The 22108-nt window shown below is 49.9% G+C and overlaps 2 protein-coding genes across 3 annotated transcripts; one reads left to right on the top strand and one right to left on the bottom strand.

Moving 5' to 3' along the window:
• Positions 1-5382: 5382 nt before the first annotated feature.
• Positions 5383-10212, top strand: LOC144717636 (free fatty acid receptor 4-like). Its single transcript, XM_078593150.1, has 2 exons — positions 5383-5725; positions 8260-10212. The coding sequence occupies exons 1-2, from the start codon at positions 5441-5443 to the stop codon at positions 8752-8754; spliced, it is 780 nt and encodes a 259-aa protein (XP_078449276.1). The 5' UTR covers positions 5383-5440; the 3' UTR covers positions 8755-10212.
• A 1396-nt stretch (positions 10213-11608) lies between these two features.
• LOC144717635 (retinol-binding protein 4-like) lies at positions 11609-19993 on the bottom strand. Of its 2 annotated transcripts, none has more exons than XM_078593148.1 (6): positions 19595-19993; positions 18298-18419; positions 16160-16293; positions 14989-15095; positions 13222-13434; positions 11609-12011 (listed from the first exon to the last, which is right to left on the bottom strand). In XM_078593148.1, the coding sequence occupies exons 2-6, from the start codon at positions 18415-18417 to the stop codon at positions 11998-12000; spliced, it is 588 nt and encodes a 195-aa protein (XP_078449274.1). In that variant the 5' UTR covers positions 18418-18419; positions 19595-19993; the 3' UTR covers positions 11609-11997. The 2 variants fall into 2 exon arrangements, with proteins under 2 accessions (XP_078449274.1, XP_078449275.1); XM_078593149.1 differs by having other exon boundaries at positions 19571-19712.
• Between the last annotated feature and the right edge of the window lie 2115 nt (positions 19994-22108).

Genomic DNA, 22108 nt, shown 5'->3' with positions numbered 1-22108 from the left:
GATGTAGCAACATCGAATGGCACGGTCCTTCCGGGCCGGCACCATACAGTGGCATCTCTGATGTCACTACACAAGTATAAAAACTTGAGGCGCTGTATGAAATATGTATACTCTTTGGTTCTTTCGGTAAAGTCACGTCGGTAGAAAAAATAATCGATCACGACGTTTCGATCGCAACGCAAGCAATCGTCCTCGGGCAGATTGCTTGCGTTGCGATCGAAACGTCGTGATTTATTATTTTTTCTACCTACGTGATTTTACTGAAAGAACCAAAGGGTATGGATTCCTGCAGTCACGAAAGCTTCAAATCAAGATTACATATGTTTGTGTTTAATTATTGCGTACTTTGGACATTGGCATATTCTGTTGTCTACATCTACAGCCCCTTTGTGAATTCACTGCTGGACAAGGGCCTCCGGTATTGCGTGGATCGTGGACGTTATTTGATCATACTTCACGATGGTCATGAGTTGGTGAAGGCAGAGGACATGAGTACAATACAACAATGCATTTTGCTCGACTGCCGTCTTGATCACCAACAGCACAGCATGCATTGTGCTCACACATGCAAAATGTTATCCATAATCAACTCTGCTTTAGCTTCTGAGATTTGAGGAATTTTTCAGGTGATCTGGTAATTTGCTGTTGACAATAATATGAAACAATTTAAATTGTACAAGATTTATTTAATTATACATTTAGTTCCCGTGTTTTTAAAATATATATAAGTGCAGTATTTGAGCTGGCCACGTTGGTAAAGTATGTTTAGAGCAAGCTTCTACACTGTTGCCAGTGCAGTCACTAAAGTTTTGATGTAAGTCGTATCTTGTTTCCCACCTGCACAATTAAGCGATCAATGTGTCACTTCAAGATTGCCCCCTTTGAAGTACACATGCACGCCAGATTATAACTGGGAAACAAAAATCTATCAATACTGATCGCAGATGTTCTTTGTAGTGCCTTTTATTAGTGCCATAGTAATGGCATATTAAGTTATGATTACAGGCCTGCATGTTGGTACCTGCATAGGCTGTGCAAGCATGTCAGCATTTTTCTTAATCGGGTGGTTGGGCGGTGATTTCAAAGTTTCAGACATTGCATAAACAAACAGCTTCATACATTTATATGTGTTTATATCTATACAATATGTAATAAATGTCATCTCTCATGGATTGTGAATTGTCCACTCCTGCCTCACGGCTGTGAAGGGGATTTCAGTATCAGCCCATGCTCGTATGAGCAGGAAAACACTGCCTTTTAAAAATGATGGTTTTCTTTCATGAAACCAGTTGAGTGTCCGTGGAGACAGTGGGCCCCCTAGCCATGTCTGTTATGGTCATCATTCCACCGCGCAAAAAATGCTGCGCTCGTTTCACCAACACTCACTCGCCACTGACATTATCCGTGGACCTGGAATCGAACTCGCCGGATTTGTAGCGCCGTTTAGCTATCCACTGCGCCACCGCTCCCCTCCACTCAGACACATACACGCACAGTGGGAGAAAACGACATGCACAGTGGGAGAAAACGACACCCCATGGATTCCTCTGGGCTATTGATTCAAGTCAAGGGGTTCGTGCAGATGGCAGGGAAGGGGAGGGATGGGCGGCAATGCATTACCAACGCGGCTGCCTGACGGTCAACACTCAGTGGCGAGTGGCATCTGCTGAACAGTTCCTGCCCTCCTCTAGGTCGACCCAGCCTCAAATGAGTACCTGGTGTCATGTGTAAACAACAGCACTGGGGAAACAAAGGCGGCCGGATCCGATTTCCTGCCACGACGAACATCAACCCGCACTGAGCAGCGTGGTGATGTATGTACAACTCGTACGAGCGACGCAACGTGCAGAGGCCTTCATCCAGCAGTGGATTGACAAAGGGCTGTGAGTTCACCTAAGAGGCCTTCATCCAGCAGTGGATTGACAAACGGCTGTGCGGTAATAATTTTGTTAAATGATAAACACGAACATTGCGGTGCACATTCGCCCTATGAAAACGCACCTTCCCTCTACTCATTTAAAGAAAACGTTGGGATTGCGTCTTATACTACGGTGTGTGTGAACGTGCTAGAATATATATCTTTTACTTTTTTCTTTAACCTGGAAAACCTTTTTGGGGACATCTTAATTTCCAGAGCGCCGTACGATCCGGAAAAAAAATAATATACCGATGACGATGGGTGAGGAATGGGTCAAGAGCAATGTTACGTGAACTTCTCTCGCAAATGCTTCTGTGGTCATCGGCGCGCATGCCTGAATTGTAACAGCACCTTCCCCCAGCCTCAGTGCGCGTGTTGGGGGAAGGGATAAAGGGACGTTTAAAACCAAGACAAATGTGCCCCCAGTATGGGCCTCAGTGCCGGATTATCCTCGTAGCAAAAGCAGCTACACGTGTAGTAGCTACGGGCCCCGCACTTTCAAGGGCCCATGATTTCTAGCTATCAATTCCGGTTCAGTGATTCTGCACTTGCTCTATTACTATAGTACTATACCGCCTTCAGCTTATACGAACGACTGGGTGTTTAAGGTTAGCGATTTGTCGTATTATCTGGCTGTATAGCAAATGAGCGCATTGGGATTTGGTGTGGCCGGGTTTTTTCGCGCCCGACCGCCTTTGTCTCCCCGGCGCTCATACATTTATACACGCACCGCACCACCGGGCACTCGTTTAAGGCCGAGTCGTTCTACGGGGAGGAATGTCGACGGTTCAAGTGTTCGCCACTCATATTAATCGTGAGCGGCTAATCGCTAACCACTACCCTGCCGCTCCCCCGCCACCACACACAAAGCCAAAGACCCCCCCTATAGCCTAAACAAATTATTGAGGCAAGTGCTGTTAGCAAGGCACATGAGGAGTTGGGTGGCCCAGCCCCACGCCCGGCCGCCTTCGTCTCCCCGGTGGCGATGTTTACGCACCCACACCAGTTACTCACTCGAGGCTGAGTCGACCTAGGGGAGGCCCCAGGACCGGTTCGGAAAATCGTCGCTGGTATTGGCCGCGAACGGCGATTCGAACTGGGGTCGAGGGCTCATAGCGCAGAGCCCTATCCACTCCCCCCCCCCCCCAAAAGCCCTCCACACACACACACGCACCCCCACACACACACCAGCAGCATCTTCAGCCGCTCTCCCTCTCACACTCACACACTTGGCCGTGCATGCTTTGTTGTAGCAACGCTCATCACCGTCGATTCATTATTTATCAGACCCGTCACGCCGGGTGACCCCAGCCGCGCAACAACCCAAGCCCAGCGCCTCTCCAGGTGGCCCGGCCTCTCCGCGGGCACCATCATTCCAGCGTGCTGCAACTCGAAGACGCACATCACAATTGCAGGCAGATTCCGTCTGTGTCGCCGCTGCACGTCTGACATCGTTACGAAGGCCATCTGACCCGTGTGGAAGATTACGACAAAATTCCCGATATACGGGTTGCTGAGTCCCAGAGAGGGAACTTTTGGCGAGATCTTTCCACCAGCAGTGGCATCGAGCAGGCAATTTGAGGACTGCACCTTCAACCTCGCATCTTTTACCGTGACCCTTCGGGCGAAGTGTTCGCGTTGTGGAACCACCACCACCACCACCAACCACCACGATGAGCGTGGTGTCTCGAGCCTTCCCCGACGACCGATCGTTGTCCGTCCAGATGCACATCAACGACAGCCAGCAGCAGCAGCAGCTCTTCTCCTACTTCACCGAGGTGGTGCAGGCGTCGACCCACAGACGCACGGAACACCTCGTGGCCCAGACCCTGGTGCTGGCTCTCATCTTCCTCACCGCCGTGTCCACCAACGCCCTCCTGGCCGTCGTCCTCATCAAGAACGCGCGCTCATTGAGCCCCACGGCGTGCCTGGTGCTGCACCTGACACTCGCCGACCTCCTCTTCGTGTCCGCGGTGCCCACCGTGACGCTGGGCCGCTGGAGGGAATCATGGAATTTCGGGGTGCCCGTCTGCAAGGGGGTCATGTACACGCTGGGCTTGGGCATCTCGTCCATGCTCTACGCGCTCGCTGCCATCAGCGTGTGCCGTCAGCTGTGCGTGAACCGGGCGCCCGGCCGTGCGCTCGACGTTCGATTCCCCGGCGGCACCAAGGGGCTCGTTGTGGTCGTGTCGGTGGTCATCGTCGCGCTGTCCGCCGCCGGCGCCGTGCCCGTGGCCGTGTACTTCCAGGTGGTGGCCGTGCAGGTCAAGAACCATGTAGGCGATTCCTTCCACGCGGCCGCGTTGGTCTTGCGACCCACCGACCTTCTTAGTTCGTGCGGGTCATGGAGATGGAGAGCGTCAGCTGCAATTTCACATTCAGGCGTGCGTGCGTGCGTCTCCTGTGTGTGTCTCTGTGTGTCTCTGTGTGTGTCTCTGTGTGTGTCTCCTGTGTGTCTCTGTGTGTGTGTGTCTCTGTGTGTGTCTCTGTGTGTGTCTCCTGTGTGTGTATCTGTGTGTGTGTCTCTCTCTGTGTCTCTATCTGTGTCTCTCTGTGTGGCTGTGTGTGTCTCTGTGTGTGTCTCTGTGTGTGTGTCTCTGTGTGTGTCTGTGTGTGTCTCTGTGTGTGTGTCTCTCTGTGTGTCTCTGTGTGTGTCTCTGTGTGTGTGGGTCTGTGTGTGTGTCTCTCTGTGTGCGTCTCTCTGTGTGTCTCCTGTGTGTGTCTCTGTGTATGTCTCATGTGTGTGTCTCCTGTGCGTGTCTCTGTGTGTGTCTCCTGTGTGTGTATCTGTGTGTGTGTCTCTGTGTGTGTCTCTGTGTGTGTTTCCTGTGTGTGTCTCTGTGTGTATCTCTCTGTGTGTGTCTTTGTGTGTCTCTCTGTGTGTGTATCTCTATGTGTGTGTCTCTGTGTGTGTGTCTCTCTGTGTGTCTCTCTGTGTGTGTCTCTGTGTGTGTCTCCTGTGTGTGTCTCCTGTGTGTGTCTCTGTGTGTGTGTCTCTGTGTGTGTCTCTGTGTGTGTTTCCTGTGTGTGTCTCTGTGTGTATCTCTCTGTGTGTGTCTTTGTGTGTCTCTCTGTGTGTGTATCTCTATGTGTGTCTCTGTGTGTGTGTCTCTCTGTGTGTCTCTCTGTGTGTGTCTCTGTGTGTGTCTCCTGTGTGTGTCTCCTGTGTGTGTCTCTGTTTGTGTGTCTCCTGTGTGTGTCTCTGTGTGTGTCTCTGTGTGTGTCTCCCGTGTGTGACCATTGGAGGGGAGCGGTAGTGTGGCGGTTAGCGCGCTGCGTTACGCACCTGGCTTCTCGAGTTTGATTCCCGCTCACGATTATCTAAACCGGTCCTGGCACTTGCCAAGGTCAACTCAGCCTCAAATGAGTACCTGGCAAGGTGCGTAAACATCGCCACTGGGGAGAGAAAGGCGGCCGGGCGTGGTGCTGGCAACCCACCCCATCGTGTGCCGTTGTGGCCGTCGTAGGTGCTCGCTAACAGCACTTGCCCCAACAGTCTGTTACAGTCTGTTACAGGCGACCATGAGAGGCCTTCATCCAGCAGTGGATTTGACAAGGGCGGGCGGTGAGTTAACCGAACGAAAAAAAACGCGTACTCCGATCGTCACTTTCTCCCCCATTACGGTGACCTCTAAGGGCGTGTGGGTAACATCACGCTCCGCCGTGCCCGTGTCTCGTCAGACGGTCGACATCTGCACGTTCGTGTCGCCCGCGTCCGTCTCCTACGCGTGGTTCGCGCCGCTCTCCATCCTTGCCTTCCTCGTGCCCCTGTTGTTCATGGTCGTCAACTACTGCAGGATCTTCAAGGTGAGATGATGCGTCGCATCGGAGCCCGGGAGCCGTTTGGGGTTTTTTTTGTCTGTTTTGTCTCGCGCACACGCGCGGTGTCCGACGTTTCGACCCGCGTGCCGGGAGCTCCTTTGCAGGAAATTAATTCGGCGAGTTCAGCTCAGTTAAATTTCGATTGATAGCTTTCGTGACTGCAGGGATTCATCTTCTTGGTTCTGTCGGTAAAGTCTGTCGGGGAGACAACAGCGTCTCCCCGACAGAGCTGGTCTTCACCTGAGGACGGCTGCTTGCGTTGTGGCCGAAACGTCGTGAGAATTATTTTATTATGTTTTAATTTTATTATTTTATTATTTCCCTTCTACGTGACTTTAGCTCAGTTGTTCGGTGAATTCGGTTCCTGAGTTTGCGGGGCGAAACGTCGGACATCGTGGCTTACAACATGCGTTACCACCTGAACTTTTCAAACCGTTGTCTTCGGACCGCCTTATTTGCTTTCTTTTGTCGTATCTGCCCTCACTCGGCCTCGATAATTGTCCATTTCCTACTTGGTAATTCTGCGCTCAGGGATGTCTGTTACATCACTGGCGCATTATAGAGGTACGTCCTTGTTGTTGTTGTTAATAGACTTGTGTGATACTGCATTAAAGCACTTGCAGCCGGGAAACGCAAGGATAAATGTCACTCAAGTTGAAAATTTATACTGGAGATATGCTTTGGATTTTACTTAAAGCTTTCGTGACTGCAGGGATTCATATTCTTGGTTCTTTCGGTAAAGTCACGTAGAAGGGAAATAATAAAATAATACAAATATTGTTTTATATTTTGTTTTATATATTTGAATTATGTTATTATTTCCCTTCTACGTGACTTTACCGAAAGAACCAAGCATATATATGCTTTGGAGTTAAGCCCTAATTAATTGTTAAATATAACTAACATTGATCAGTCTTAAACGTTGAGACCTGTGAGTCTTACTTGTTGAGACCTGTGCCTGGTTGCATAAAACAGGAACACGTCTCTTGGTTTTCGATGTCAGTCAATGTCAATTCGGGGTTAATTTTCACTCAAGGTGTTTTAGGCTACCACCCACGGTGTCTTAAGTATTAAGTTAAATTTCTGTCATTGTGCAATACTCTCCAACCTCCCCAGCTAGTTATCTGCAGCGTGCGCAGCAAACCTTCAGCCACAGAGTGGCGGAGTGCAGTACCATCGCAGGAGAATGCAGAACGGAGACCGGGGAGACGTCCGCTCCGGTTTTCCGGCCATTCCAGGTTCAGGGAAGTGAACCGAGGGCCACAGAGAGTGGTCGCAACATGAATCTAGAACAGTAACGATATACTAATTGAAATGAAACTCTCTTGACACCAAATAGGGCCTGGATGGCTGACAGGAACGAAGGGAAAATTAAATAAATGCCAATGGCCGCACTGCCGAAAGAGCCCAGGCAGCAGTATGAGATATTCATTATTCATACCGGTTTACCCAGACCAAAATAAAAACCTCCCTGCCAAACAGGGTTTCATGTTCAAAGCTCAGCACGGATGGATTCAAGAGGCCATCACTGCCCCGCAATCTCACGGGCACCTTTGCATCCTAAAGCCCTACGACACCTGGCATCCCAGCAAAGCTGGTAGCCACGTCAAAATCACGAGGCGTCCCGTTCCATTCCCCGCGTAGTGTAACGTTGAGCAGCAGTCGCCCCACAATGCAGGCGTCGGCGGTTACATCTCCCGGAGAGCGGCAGCTGAAACAGCGGTGCAAAGTTACTGAAATCCCAGCCGCCCACCTTTGTCCACCCAGCAGCGGTGTACACGGGTGCCATTCAGACTCTGCCTTCTCGACAGACCTGTTCTCCACCTGAAGACGGCTGCTTGCGTTGTGGCCGAAACGTCGTGAGAATGATTTCATTATGTTTTATTTTTATTATTTTATTATTTTCCTTCTACGTGACTTGACCGAAAGAACCAAGAAGATGAATCCCTGCAGTCACGAAAGCTTTAAATCAAAATTTAGGGTACACCGCAGTCGTGTCGATTGGCACGATGGCGCGTGGTGGGGTACGACGTGGGGACTCCCATCTCTTCTACGGTGTGTGGTTAGCATGGAAGAGAACACCAAAATGCCCCTGAAGGGGCCTCTATAAAGGCTGATCTGCCAGCAGTGGCGTGAGAAAGAAATTGCAGGGCTGCGGTGGCGAGATGTTAGCTTCCTCGCCTGGTATGCAGGAGGTCGTGGGTTCGATCCCGACCCTGACGACGCACGCACATTTGGAGTTTGCATGGCTCTCCATGGTGGCGTAAGATTTTTTTTCCCGGCTCCTCCGGTTTTACCCTCCACATTTAGAAACATGCATTTGTGGAGTGTTTGGCTGCTATACATTTCCACGTGAACTGATTCGTGGGCAGGTTGCTTCTAAAAAGAGCTATATAGCTCAGTGGGCCTTACCTGGTAAAATAAAAAGAGTTGTGATCTCTCCGTAAGGCTTGCCTCAGGCTGATTGTCACCGAACTTCTCCATACATTGTTTGTTTGTTTGCTGTGTGCCGTCCGCAGACCGTCAGGCAGAGCAGAGACCGCACCTGGAACAACGGCCTGAACCTGGGTCTCCAGCCGAAGCAGCAGCACAGAGCGAGCCGGTCCCTCCGGAAGCTCCTGCGCTCCCTCATGCTCCTGGTGACGTCGTTCTTCATCTTCTGGCTGCCCCTGTTCGTCACCGTGTGGCTGATGTACCTGGACAGGGCTGCGAGCAGCCGCGTGGAGAAGCTCAGCACGCCGGCCTTCACCTGGGTCGCCATCATCGCGTTTGCCAACACGTGCCTCAACCCGCTCCTCTACGGCTTCTCCAACCGTCGCATCCGGGCCATGCTGGCCAGGAGCTGCCCGACCTGCGGCTCCCCCGCCAACCGCGTCGACCCGGGCGGCGAGCGGAGGGACGGCGGCGACGGGAGGCGGCAGTGGCGGAAGCGTAGCGGATCCGGGCGGGTGCCGGCGACGGTCAGCTACATCGAGGACTCGAACGAAGAATACTCGCAGATCGAGGAAACGTGAGGCCAGGGGGGAGGGTTGAGATGAGGGCGGTCGCGGCTGTGAACGTCGTCGTCCCTCGTGCCGTCGGGTGGCGTCGACTGAGCTCACTGCTCTGTCCGCACGACGGTCATCAGGGTCATCATAGGTGTTTGCCAACCTTTGGCTGCCATTCTGTCACCATCCCTTGTCGTAATGCGTCCTGCCAAGGCTCAATGTTCTTAACAGTCAGGATGCTGTCTCCGATGTGTGTTTGTTCTCTGATCCACTTGTTTCTATTTACGTCTCTCGGTGCAATTCACAGGACGCATCTCTCGCCGTGGTTCCGTTTCGTCTGCCGGTGTCGATGTTTTCTAATCCACGGCCAAGTCGGCAACGTGCGCTGATTGAAAACTTTGCTTGTTCGGGCACAGCGGTGCGCTGCTTTCAATCGTCAAATTTACATTCGACAACAAAAAGAACCACCGGAGTGCAACGCGGCAGGGCATGAAATGTGAACGATTTAAATCGCGGCACGGTGGAATTAGACACCTTTGTGTCCATATAGAGGGGGCGGTGAAAATCGTCTTAGCCACCAACCACGTAAACGTTTCTCACCACCGCGAACCATTACAGATGCACTTTTTTAAAATCTATGATCCGTACAAAAAGTTACATTAATTGCATGTTCATTTAATCAAAATCAAGCACGACATAAACACCGTGCTACGCCTGCGACCTACATCACCTGGAAGGCGCCTTATCTCCCTAGGAATCTCGGAAGCTAAGCAGGCCTGAGCCTGGATAGCGCTTGGAAAGGGCAACCCCCGCTCATAAAATCGGTGTCGTAGGCCGCATCGGGGCTACGCGGCAGGCAGCAGAGGGTTGCACAACAGCGACATTAAATTTTACTCTTGTACGGCATCACATCCACGTTACCCACCTTCACCAACCCGCACGCGCCAGCGTGGTGAAGTACGCTCAAATTAAGCCACGTGACCTCGCGCTCTGTGGGGAGGCCCTCATCCAGCAGTGGATTGGCAAAAGGGATGCGCGTACACTAATGCACTTATTTCAAGTTATGATGAGTAGGGCTAGTTAAAAATTCGTGTGCCATGTCTGTGAGCTAGTGTTATATCTAAGCACTTTATCTTTCTCGGGCAATAGCTGGACACATACACCTGAATAGTAGGTCGTGCGTCTGTTGAAGGCACCAGAGAGTAGGTTGTTGTCCGATTTGTGTTGAGTTCGAGTGTTCGTTTCCTCGTGTTTGTGGCTTTTCTCCAGGCGTTCTGGGTTTACTCGAAACAGGTACTGGGCCAAACATTGCAAAAACAAGTAACCTGCTGAAAATGAGGCTTGAGGTTCGGCCAGGCTTTCCTGGTTGAACATGCTTTACTCTTAGTGTTCACACAAGATATGCACCGAACTATAGGTTAAATGCCCAATTTGTTTCAATGTCCCAGAAACTCCTCTTCTTGGTTCTTTCGGTAAAGTCACGTAGAAGGGAAATAATACAATAATAAAAATAAAACATAAAATAATATAACAATATAAAATAATAAAATAATATTAAAAACATGTATTATCTTTTATTTTTCTTATTTTATTATTTCCCTTCTACGTGACTTTCCCGAAAGAACCAAGAAGATAATTTGTTCTTTATGTTCACACAAGATATGCGCAGAATTATAGGTTAAATGCCCAATTTGTTTCAATGTCCCATATACTTTCAAATTGCATATTGCGGCTGACCTCATGCCAGCAAGTAAGATGATGGAAGCCTTCATCCACGTGGTGATTACTTCCGTCCCCTTTAATAACTCACAGCCCTCTGTCAATCCACTGCTGGATGAGGACCTCCCCACGCCCTTTCTGTTCGTCGGGGTCGTTTGACCTTAATCCACCATGCAGGCCAAAATCCGGTTGATGAAGGGGGTATCCAGAACCTGTTCAAATATCGGCCGCCACTGATGCAAGCCGTGGTCTAGAGTAAAAAAAAAATACGTGAGCCGGTTTATATCTCAGGGCGCTGACCACTGCACCGCCATTCCATAAATCTTGCTGTTGACCCATGGTAGCAAGTGACGGGATCGTAGTCTGTGTCCGTTTGATGCAGACTACAATTTCCATCGTTGTGGACACAACGTCTCGTTTGTAAAGCTGTCGGCTGGTGTTCCCCATCCTGTCGTCGTGAATGGTGATGTTCCCGGCCGCCTCGCCATTTGCGTTGTCGTCTAAGCAATGGCTTTTGGGAACAAATTCAAGCTTGGCTGCATATGTTCCCGCCGTCCTGCTGTAGGGCTCATCCGATGAGCTCTCAGGCTTTCACCGCGTGCTGCTTGGCATTACGTCCGACGTTTCGTTCCATGTGCTGGGAACGAATCGTCAGACAACCATGGCAACAGCAAAAAACACACGCGGCACAGCCCCGAAGAAAAACCGCAGCGGAGAGATAATTTGAAGAGAATTCATAAGACTGGTTGCCCATTGATTGGTGTCTATACATGGACCTTTGTCCAAAGTGTCAATTGTATTTTTCTGAAATTGGGGTGTTACGATGAATCGTCGCGCAGGACGAATGAGAGCTATATGGCGTCCGGCGGAAATTAAAGTGGCGATGTTTATTTTCTCGAGTACGTGAGCCGACAGCTCAGTAGCTATAGACGTCAAAGTGTGCAGGCGGTGTAACTGCAACGGTGCAATTGCAACAGGGCATACGCCCCCCCCCCCCCTTCAGGAGCCCCCCCCCCCCCCCACCGCCGATCAAGCTAAGCCAGTGAGACACTTGCTAATGATTGACAAAATGCAATACACAAACATTGTATTTTCAGATGCCCGATTATTATATATGTGCACTCACGATTATTTGTCTACTTCAAAGCAAACAACAGTCGTATTTAATGTTGTCATTCGTTTTATTGTTTCGTGAATTGCAATATTTTCATAATTACAAACTAATCGTATGAGGAATTACAATCTACAAATGCTTCGCTTATATAACAGTTATCAAAGTCCAAAGCTAAAATCTGAACATGACATACGATACACTTGTTATTAGCATAGAATAATCAAAACTATCAGTATAATGCAGAGTGAAGCATTTCAAACAGACAGCTGTGCCAACAAATGGTTACAGCCGTATAGAAGAACACATTGGGTTGTTTATTTTTTTTAACTCACGTTACGCATATGGATGTGCTCTTTACCAAATTCAAATACAATGAACGGCATTGTGGTTTCAAACTGGGGAAATTCACTCACAAATCAATCCACATCCGTTCCTGGTTAAAGACACAGATCTGCAACAACAAAAAAAGGAGAAAATATACGAGTGTTATAAAACAAGCACAGCATTGATCGCTGACTCAGAAGTGCCAAACTTTACAATAAACTTGATAACATTTTACGGAAGGATACGGTTTTTTTTCAGCCGCGTGTGTGTGTTTTGATGTGTCGTATATCGTCGCTGGTAGTGGTGCAATGCTTTGTGCGCTACGCAACAAACCCCTTCACCTGTGTTCATTTGCCAGCCACGACTAACATTGGTGGTAAGTGACATCTACACCACCGAGGTTGACTCGGCTTAACACGAGGACCCGGTGCAGTGTGTAACCATCGGCGCTGGGGAGACAGAAGTAGCCGTGCTGGCCGTACTTGGTGCGCACTAAGAACACTTGCCCCAGCAGTCTGTACGGGGGATCTCTACGTGTGCGCGTGTGAGTGTGTGCGTGAATGATCACACTTGCACGCACGAGTGTGCCTCCATGAGCCATGTGAGTGTACATCAACGACCGTGCACGTGCGAATACGTGAGTGTGCGTGCATGATTGCGTGCGTGTGCAAGCACAGACATGCATCATGTTTATGTGTGTGCATGCATGATAGTGTGTGCATGATTGGGTGCGTGTGCAAGCACAGACATGCATCCATGTTTATGTGCGTGCATGCATGATTGTGTGTGCATGATTGCGTGCGAGTGCATGTGCGAGTGTACGTGCACAAGCGTGCGTGCGTGCATGATTGGTAGTATGTAGCGGTTAGCGCGCTACGCTACGATCCCGGCGACCCGAGATTGATTCCCGCTCACGGCCACTTGTGACGATTATATGATTATATAGATCGACTCTGCCTCAAATTAGTACCTGGTGAACTGTGTAAACATCGCCACTGGGGAGACAAAGGGGGTCGGTCGGGCGTGGTGCTGGCCACCCACCCCCTCGTGTACCGTTCCGGCCTTCATAGGTGCTCGCTAACAGCACTTGCCCCTACAGTCCGTTAAGGCTATACGGGGGATCTTTGTCTTTGTGCGTGCGTGTCATACCAATCAAGCAACCCGTGGCACCTGGGTCTGACCCGTGACCTCCTGCCAGCGGGCGTTCGACACTTCACGTGGCCTTAACGTGCACATAGCCTGGCACAAGCGTCGTGAAGACGTCACCGCCACTTAGTGGCGAATGCCGGTTCTTGTTGTTGTTGTTGTTTGTGTGTGTGTGCGTTTGTCGCACTCACTCGTGTGCTCCACGATGTGGTACTTCCCCGCCAGGCACAGCGACTCCTGCTTGAGGCGGATACTGCGCTGCATGCTCGGGGTCATGCCCTTGAGCTGGCGCAGGAACACGATGGAGTAGCTGTTGGCGCACGTCCCGTCGTCCGCGCGCTCGCGGCACGAGTACATGATGGCGTACGAGTCGTAGTCCGTGTCCACCACCCAGAAGTCGTCTCCTGCAACCGCGTGACCCAAGCGTTAGCCCAACGTTTCGCTGGGCAGTTTTCAAACTGGGCGCATGCCGTTTCGGTCGCGGGGTGGAGGGGGGGGGTTGCTTTGGCTGTACTTTGCCGCGCCGGTCAGTGAGGATTGCTTCAAGTTCAAGTTCATGTATTAGAAATAGCCCTGTGAGCCAATCGGCTCTTGAATCGGGTGCAATTGCAACAAACAAAAAACTAAAACATGAACAAAAAAACATCTTAAAGTGAATATGTGACTGAGTGCAAACAGAAAATCCAATAAAAGACAGCAAAATATTGCAGAAAAAAACACCGTACACCAACGCTGTGTGCAAAAATCACAGTGGGACGCTTGAAGGCAGGCAGCGTAGATGTGTGGGAGCGCAGAGTGTACAGGACAACAATTGATTTTGCTGCACCGTGCTCTGCTGCCCGCATCACGTAAGCACGCAGTCACCGGCGGCAACACGGCACGCATGGTGGATGCCCACATTCGGCGCTATCAAGGCTCAAGCCTGCTTAGCTTCTCAGATGTGGCATGAATGGGCGCATCACGCGTGTCCACGAGGGCATAGGAACTATTCACAATGGACAGCTCTTTTGTCAATCCGCCGTGACGCTGAAGGGTTGGCCATGCCATACTATACTTCACCACACTGGTCAGTGCGGCTTGGTGAAGGCAGGGTGGGGTGGGGGGTGGGGGGTGGGGGGGGATGTGTAGAACCGGTTCAGCTGTCACTTGCCACTGATGTTAGACGTGGCTGGGAATTCAACTCAGGTGGGCGTGTTCGAATGAGGAAAAATGGATTGCCCATAGATTGGGTAGCATGAAAAAAACCCTCATTGCAAGCCAGCCTTATAAACCAACATTTGTATCTTCTTGGTTCTTTCGGTAAAGCCACGTAGAAGGGAAATAATAAAATAATAAAAATAAAACATAGTAAAATAATTCTCACGACGTTCCGGTCACAACGCAAGCAGCCGTCCTCAGGTGAAGAACAGGTCTGTCGGAAAGACAGCGTCTTTCCGACAGACCTGTTCTTTGTGGCCGAAACGTCGTGATAATTATTTTGTTTTATTTTTATTATTTAATATTTCCCTTCTATGTGACTTTACCGAAAGAACCAAGAAGATGAATCCCTGCAGTCACGAAAGCTTTAAATTGAAATTTACACTTTTAATTTTACCAGTTAAGGCCCACCGAGCTATGTAGCTCTTTTTCAGAAGCAACCTGGCCACAAATAAACGCGTAACGAAGTGGCTTATCACGTGGAAATGTATAGCAGCCAAATACTCTAAACGCGCGTTGAGTCTAAATGTGGAAGAAAAAACCGGAGGACCCGGAGAAAAATCCACGTGACCACGGGGACAGAGACACGCAAACTCCAAAAATAAAGGCGTCACGGTTGGGATCGGACCCACGACCTCCTGTATACCACGCGAGGTGGTTAACATCACCCTGGAAAGATTTGGGGGGGGGGGGAGGGCATTCGTTTCTCAAAGTTGAGCCAACGGGCATTCGATTTGTTTTGCCGAAGTGTGTGAGCGTACGTCCTCTGGCGAGGTAGCTGGCGAGCCCCCAGTACTTGAGCTTCATCTTGGCCGGGTTGTCGGTGTCACTGAACGTGCCCACCATGTCGGCGCACACCACCCAGTGGCTGCAGGAGGAGAAAAAGGTTGGGGGGGGGCGGCAACCGTGCGGCTAAGACGTTCGTCTTTGGTGGCGGGGGAGGGGGGGGTGCGGGGGAGTTTACATTCCATCTCGCGGGCCGATTCGCTCGCTGGCCTGCCGATGGTGGACGCGAAACGTTTCTGTCGGTTGACTTGAGAGGTAAGGGCCCAGGGTCCTATAGCCCGGTGAAGGTGACGCAATGTTGGGTTGACGTTGGCACGTGGTTGGAAGCGACGTTGGCCCAAAGTTTCCGTATGAACTGGGAGCTGGGTGCGAGGTTTGTCCGATAGTTGACCCGGCGATTGAGAGCGACGCGGCTCGCGAGAGATCTCAAGCGTCATGAGGTTTTCTTCATTTTTACAAAAACGGTTTTAGAAATGTTTAATGCCCCGTAATATTAGCAATTGCGAAACATTTCAACATTTTTTTTAGCGAGGTCATGAGCCATACATACATAGATCATCACCACCACCAGAGGTGCCCGGTTTCCTCCGCTTAAAATTACTCCTTACGCAACTCTGGACGACGATAACTGCTCGGACTAAAGTGCTGTGAACGACCAAATATGTTCCTGGTGTATAATGACAATACCCTGCAGTTAAAGCACCTAGGAGCGCATACGCAGCATTACATTGGAGAATTCTGAGGAGGAATACGTGGACCAGACAACGATACCGTGCCATGCTCAAGCAGGACACATCTTACAGCGGCGATGCGATGGCCGGTGGTGGAGACTAACGGCGTATTCACTCCCAAAGGAGGAGGACGCTCCCGACAGGCCGCCAGCGCTCTGAAGATGGACGCGGGTCACATCGTCTCACGCGCCAGAGGCACGGCGATACCACTTCGTCGCTCCTGACGCGGTGATCTGCCTTGACCAGCTGAACGCCAAATTGCAGTCAGCCGTGCGAAGGAAAGAGCGCGCGCAGGAGCTGGGCGGATATTCGCGACGGGCGGCGACGGGCTCGGCGAGGCCTTCATCGCACAGTGGATAGATCCTGACCGGCGACGAAGACGGCGACTGACGGCGGCTGACGGCGATCGATTTACCTGAATATGGTGACGCGCCCACGGGCAGTGGCCGTCATGCTTCCATCCTTGACGGTGAACTTGGCGCGGATGTTGTCCTGCAGGAAGACGCCGTCTGGGTCCTTCTTGGCCAAGGCGAACCACTGCCCTACAAACTGCACGAGGGCACCGCCGGAGAGGGAGTCACGTGCCACTTTCTCGTGCAACGCCGCCGCTGCTGCCGCTGCTGCGATTGCAGCGATGGTGGAGGGAGGGGGGGCGGTGAAAACGTCTGCAAGTGGGGAGGCTGCCCTGGCTGGCTCTGAGGTCTCAATGTTGTCCATGTCGATCCGCGACGACGTTTTTCGTTTTGTTTTGGGTTAGATTGGGTAGAAAATAAACGCGTCGTTAACCCGCCGCCACCCGACACAGCCGATGGGTAAGGTTTGTCACGGGAACCAAACGTGCCAATTAGTTACGACGCACCGGTGTGCTGGAGAGTAAACCCACTACAACATTTACAATATGAGTGCGACGTTTCGCTGGCGATTACAACCAGCTTCATCAGGCAAAATTTGCCAGAATTGTGAAGAAGGCTTCGTGTTTCGGTCTTAAATCGAGTTAAAGGTGATGTCATCACTGTTGATATTGGAAAAAACCAAAGAGTTATTATTCATATTAAATTATGTACTAGATTCCTGGCCAAGGTGAGTAAATAGCTGAGTTAATTCATCAATAATGTAAGTAACAAATTATACTGGCCCTTCGTTACTTTAATTCCGTTTTTATTAAATTGCGCATTGATTAAAAACACAATAATAGGCTTTACGCTTTTTGGCAATAAAACAGGCGATAAGATGTTTGAACAGCAAATAGATATGTAATGCAAGGCATCAAGTCTGCAATAACCACACATTCATGTGGAAAAACATTCAAACAAACACGTTCTGATCATTAATATTATGCATCGTCTTTGAAACGGATTGGCCTTCACCAGAGAAAGTCTTCTTTATGGCCTTGTCTGACCAGCAGAGGTGGGACAAAGTCATTGTTATGCAAGTCCAAGTCGAGTCGCAAGTCATCAAATTCATGACTCGAGTCTGACTCGAGTCCAAGTCACATGACTCGAGTCCACATCTCATAGGTGGGACAAAGTCATTGTTATGCAAGTCCAAGTCGAGTCGCAAGTCATCAAATTCATGACTCGAGTCTGACTCGAGTCCAAGTCACATGACTCGAGTCCACATCTCATAGGTGGGACAAAGTCATTGTTATGCAAGTCCAAGTCGAGTCGCAAGTCATCAAATTCATGACTCGAGTCTGACTCGAGTCCAAGTCACATGACTCGAGTCCACATCTCAGAGGTGGGACAAAGTCATTGTTATGCAAGTCCAAGTCGAGTCGCAAGTCATCAAATTCATGACTCGAGTCTGACTCGAGTCCAAGTCACATGACTCGAGTCCACATCTCAGAGGTGGGACAAAGTCATTGTTATGCAAGTCCAAGTCGAGTCGCAAGTCATCAAATTCATGACTCGAGTCTGACTCGAGTCCAAGTCACATGACTCGAGTCCACATCTCAGAGGTGGGACAAAGTCATTGTTATGCAAGTCCAAGTCGAGTCGCAAGTCATCAAATTCATGACTCGAGTCTGACTCGAGTCCAAGTCACATGACTCGAGTCCACATTTCATAGGAGGGACAAAGTCATTGTTATGCAAGTCCAAGTCGAGTCGCAAGTCACCAAATTCATGACTCGAGTCTGACTCGAGTCCAAGTCACATGACTCGAGTCCACATCTCATAGGTGGGACAAAGTCATTGTTATGCAAGTCCAAGTCGAGTCGCAAGTCACCAAATTCATGACTCGAGTCTGACTCGAGTCCAAGTCACATGACTCGAGTCCACACCTCTGCTGACCAGTGTTAGACCACAGAATGCCAAAAGGCAAATAATACAAAGGCACTTGAGCAGTTATATCATTTCTCAAAAACACAGCAATTTCGCTTCTATTCATTTACATCTGTAACAAAAATTGCTTTGAACCTCATCGGATTCCTCCAGTACAAATTAATATTCTCATTCCGAATTCGGACGATGATGGGACATTTGCTAACACGCGGTTCAATCTTTCCCGGCCCGCGAGGTAGCCGTCAGTGAATGGCAGGGGGGTGGGCATTTACCCTGGCTTTATCAAAGTCCTTCATCACAGGAATGCTGTCCACTTGGCAGTCGGCTGCCCAGCAGCAGCCCAGCGCAGACGCGAGGGCCAACAGCGTGGCCAGGAGAGGAGTCGAGGCCATTCCTGACGAATATCAAAGCAGCCACGCATAGAGCGTAGAGAGTGCACACACATCAAAGACGAAGATGTCTCCCCCTCCTCCCACCGCTTAACCTTTAAGAGACTCATCATCTTGGTTCTTTCGGTAAAGTCACGTAGAATGGAAATAATAAAAATAAAACATAATAAAATAATATAATAATATTAAATAATAATATAATAATATAATATTTTATTATGTTATAATTGTTTTCCCATTCTACGTGACTTTACCGAAAGAACCAAGAAGATGAATCCCTGCAGTCACGAAAGCTTTAAATCGATCTTTAACAGACTGTTGGGGCAAGTGCTGTTAGCGAGTAGCACCTATGCAGGCCGGCACGGCACACGAGGGGGTGGGGGGTGGCCAGTACCACGCCCGGCTGCCTTTGTCTCCCTATTGGCGATGTTTACACATCGCACCAGGTACTCATTTTAGGCTGAGTCGACCTAGGGGAGGCCCAGGACCGGTTCAGATAATCGTCACTGGTGTTGGCCGTGAGCGGGAATCGAACCCGGGTCGCGAGGTTCATAGCGCAGCGTAGCGCTAACCGCTACACTACCGCTCCCCATATACTACATACACATAGACACAACACACACACACTGCATCAACACACAACAACAATCGCTGCACACAACATCACGAACATATGTCTTAACAAATCCATCAAAATCTGAACAAATCCATCAAAATCTGAAAAATATATCGTTCAGACTTATACAAAATCCGTCGCTTCCAGGTGTTACCTGCCATCTCATACGCAGGCCAAACTGCCACAAGGTTATAAAACAGACAACGCACCCAAGTATACTTTTATGCAAACATGAATATATCTTAAAAAATAAAACATCCACGAGCGGAAATTAACCCTCATCTAAAATTCACGGAGAAACTCGGCAATATGAGTATCGAAAAATAAACAGCCGAACGCAGCAATATAATTAATATCTGAAAATCAACAGCGATACACAGCAATGCAAATGATATCTGAAAATCCACAGCGACAGAGCAATACAAAATATATCTGAAAATCCACAGCGACAGAGCAATACATATAATATCTGAAAATCCACAGCGAAAGACAAACACGTCGGTGAAAATCCACAGCGAAACACGGCAAAGTAAACGAAACCTGCACAGGGCAACACGATTTTACCCGAAAGTTGCCTGAGCTCTTGCGCTCGCCCTGGATCGGAAAACAAAATTAGCGCAATGTGGGGCTTCTGGGCAGAGACCGCCAGCCTTAACTTCCCAAGGTCATCGCAACCATTGGCTCCTGCACGGCACGTGGCAACGATGCCGCATGTGCCTGCAGATTGAATTGCTTCAACATGCCAGGCAAGTTGCGGGGGGGGGAGGTTTCATAACAGCCAAGGGGCTCTGTGTGGGCCAGTCGACTCAGGCGCGCGTGTGCGCGAAAGCTGTCAAAACACCGGGGCACCATCAGGGCTCTCTGTGTCTCGGTCGTTCTCAGCGTTGCTCACGATGGCCCCCCGCCCATTTGGAACTCTCTCTTCCCTCTGCTGTAAAGTCTCCCCTGAAGCTCGTTTACGCCGGGCATTTGGGAGCGCCCTACATTTTTGTATGTTTCGCCTGTTCTCCTATTCGCTGTGTTGTTGTTGTGTTTACGCGTTGTTTGTTTTATCCGAGCCAATCGCTCTCACATTGCCCCTCCTCCTCCCCCCAGAGAGACGAACGTTGATGCTCACCGTTCATGTTACATTATCTGTACGTCTGAGTCTCTGCCTACCTCTGTTCCTTTGTCCATCGCACTGGACATTTTCTCCACGTCCCTCCACACCCCCAACGTACCTATCTACGTGTTTCAAACGACTGAGTTCCTGTCACCGTGCACAGTTGAGCGTTTCACGCCAATCTATCCCCGTCTACCTTCGCTCGTTTTTCTTGCCGTTTGTCCACGGGGGTGCACAACGTGTCTTCTTTCTCTCGAGCGGTGGTTCAGAACCTGGGGTGCACGCACCCCCTGGGGGTCCCAGATGCCCTTTCTGAGTGTGCGAGACGTGGCCAGATCGTTTTAGAAGGTAAATCATCCAAACACGAATTAAGCACGTAAGTACAACTCACTTTGTTTCATCACGCCCACCATGTGTATATTAACATCAAACCTTTTTTTCTCTCCCACAAATGAGAACCAAATGGGTGCAAGGCTGCAGTAGATGTGAAGAAGAACCACTGCTCTAGCATCAAAGTCCCCGAGCTGCGTGAGCTTCCTCCTGTCTGCTGCATTGATCACAATGGTGAAAGGGTGGCTCAGTCGGGTTTTTTACAATCGGGTTTACTTGTCTTTTTATATTAAACCCGATCATCTGAGATTGGGAGAAATCCGGTTTAATTGGTTCTAATTGCAGAACCGCACTTCTCAACGATGGGCTTCATCCATTCCAAGCTAAGGAACTCACTGGCGCCCACGATTGTGGAGAAGCTCGTGTTCATCAAGACCAACCTGCCCGCCGCATTCTACGACTACCCCGTGCCCGACGGCCCCGAGTACGATAGCAGCACCGACGAGGAAGCAGCCTAAGCCTTGGATCAGAGTTTCGTGTTCATTAAACCAGGTTTTAACTCCCCGAAATCGGGTTTAATTGTATTAAAGAAAAAACCCGATGCCTGCCGCTGGAAAAATCGGGTTTTTTTCCACCCATGCAATGGTGAAACGTCCGTCGCCTTAAACCAGGGGTGGGGAACCTGTTTTCTGCCAAGGGCCATTTGGATATTTATAACATCATTCGTGGGCCATACAAAATTATCAATTAAAAACTAGCTTGTTATATTTGGTCAAACATTTCATTAACTCACCCCTAATGTGATCGCTGGAACTGCTTCTCTTTGGTGAGGCGTGTGATGTTAGCCGGTATTGATGATGTTGCTACTCGCAACTGCTTTTCCAGGTTTGCTCCTAGATTTATTGAATTTCGAGTCCCGCCTGCGGTTGCCTTGGCAGGGTCACACCAAATGATTTCGCGGGCCTTATACGGCCCGCGGGCCGGACGTTCCCCATCCCTGCCTTAAACACACACTTAGAGCAATGATGACTTGTGTGTCCAAGTTGTAGCTCATTTCCACCGTACAACCGAGGCATGCCAGGGCAGTGCAAGAGCCACCTGTATTCTTGCCCGAATGGGTAAAGCCTATTCTGTTTTCATCATCTTCATACTGGCAAATACGGTCCCGTAGACAGAAGTATATGTTATGTAATTACCCATCATGCTCAACAACGGTGCCTCGCGAGTTTAATGTTAACATGTCATTAACTCTGGCCTCTTGGCTGGCATAGGACCTCATACCTGAACAATGCACTCACTAATCCCATGGAGGAGCACACCCGTCATCCATGAACGATACGAAACATTCAAGTTTCGGGTTCATGATTTAACCCGGTGGAGAGCTCGTTGAGACCAGGATGAGTCTCATTCGCAAGCGCAACCGAGGGCATCGGTCTGCCGCCAGCAGGGAGGGACCGACAATGGCTACGTAAAATTTCAAATGGAGTAAATGTGTGGGTAATAATCGAAGTTGGCGAATTCGGACCGTGACGCCAGCACACAACGGCCTCGTCTCGCACACGACGCCCAAGGGGGCATCTTCAACGTCCCCTGGCGTAGCAGACGATTGCACCGCGCGCTATTAACCGGGGCGGCCGCTGGATTCG

This window comes from Lampetra planeri, chromosome 4 (genome assembly GCF_965212315.1).
Source record: "Lampetra planeri chromosome 4, kcLamPlan1.2.h2, whole genome shotgun sequence".
Classification (NCBI taxonomy): Eukaryota; Metazoa; Chordata; class Hyperoartia; order Petromyzontiformes; family Petromyzontidae; genus Lampetra; species Lampetra planeri.
The sequence above is the reverse complement of the archived record's forward strand: the minus strand, read 5'-3'. Positions and strand labels throughout refer to the sequence as shown.

What these genes read in the sequence shown, in the direction of transcription:
- LOC144717636 (XM_078593150.1), top strand. Translation starts at nt 5,441, where the DNA reads ATGAGAGGCCTTCATCCAGCAGTGGATTTGACAAGGGCGGGCGGTGAG. An exon ending in ACTACTGCAGGATCTTCAAG is followed by an intron (nt 5,726 to 8,259) that starts GTGAGATGATGC and finishes TGCCGTCCGCAG; the next exon opens with ACCGTCAGGCAGAGCAGAGA.
- LOC144717635 (XM_078593148.1), bottom strand. Translation starts at nt 18,417, where the DNA reads ATGGCCTCGACTCCTCTCCTGGCCACGCTGTTGGCCCTCGCGTCTGCG. An exon ending in AGGACTTTGATAAAGCCAGG is followed by an intron (nt 16,294 to 18,297) that starts GTAAATGCCCAC and finishes GCCCTCGTGCAG; the next exon opens with TTTGTAGGGCAGTGGTTCGC. An exon ending in CAGCTACCTCGCCAGAGGAC is followed by an intron (nt 13,435 to 14,988) that starts GTACGCTCACAC and finishes ACGCGGTTGCAG; the next exon opens with GAGACGACTTCTGGGTGGTG.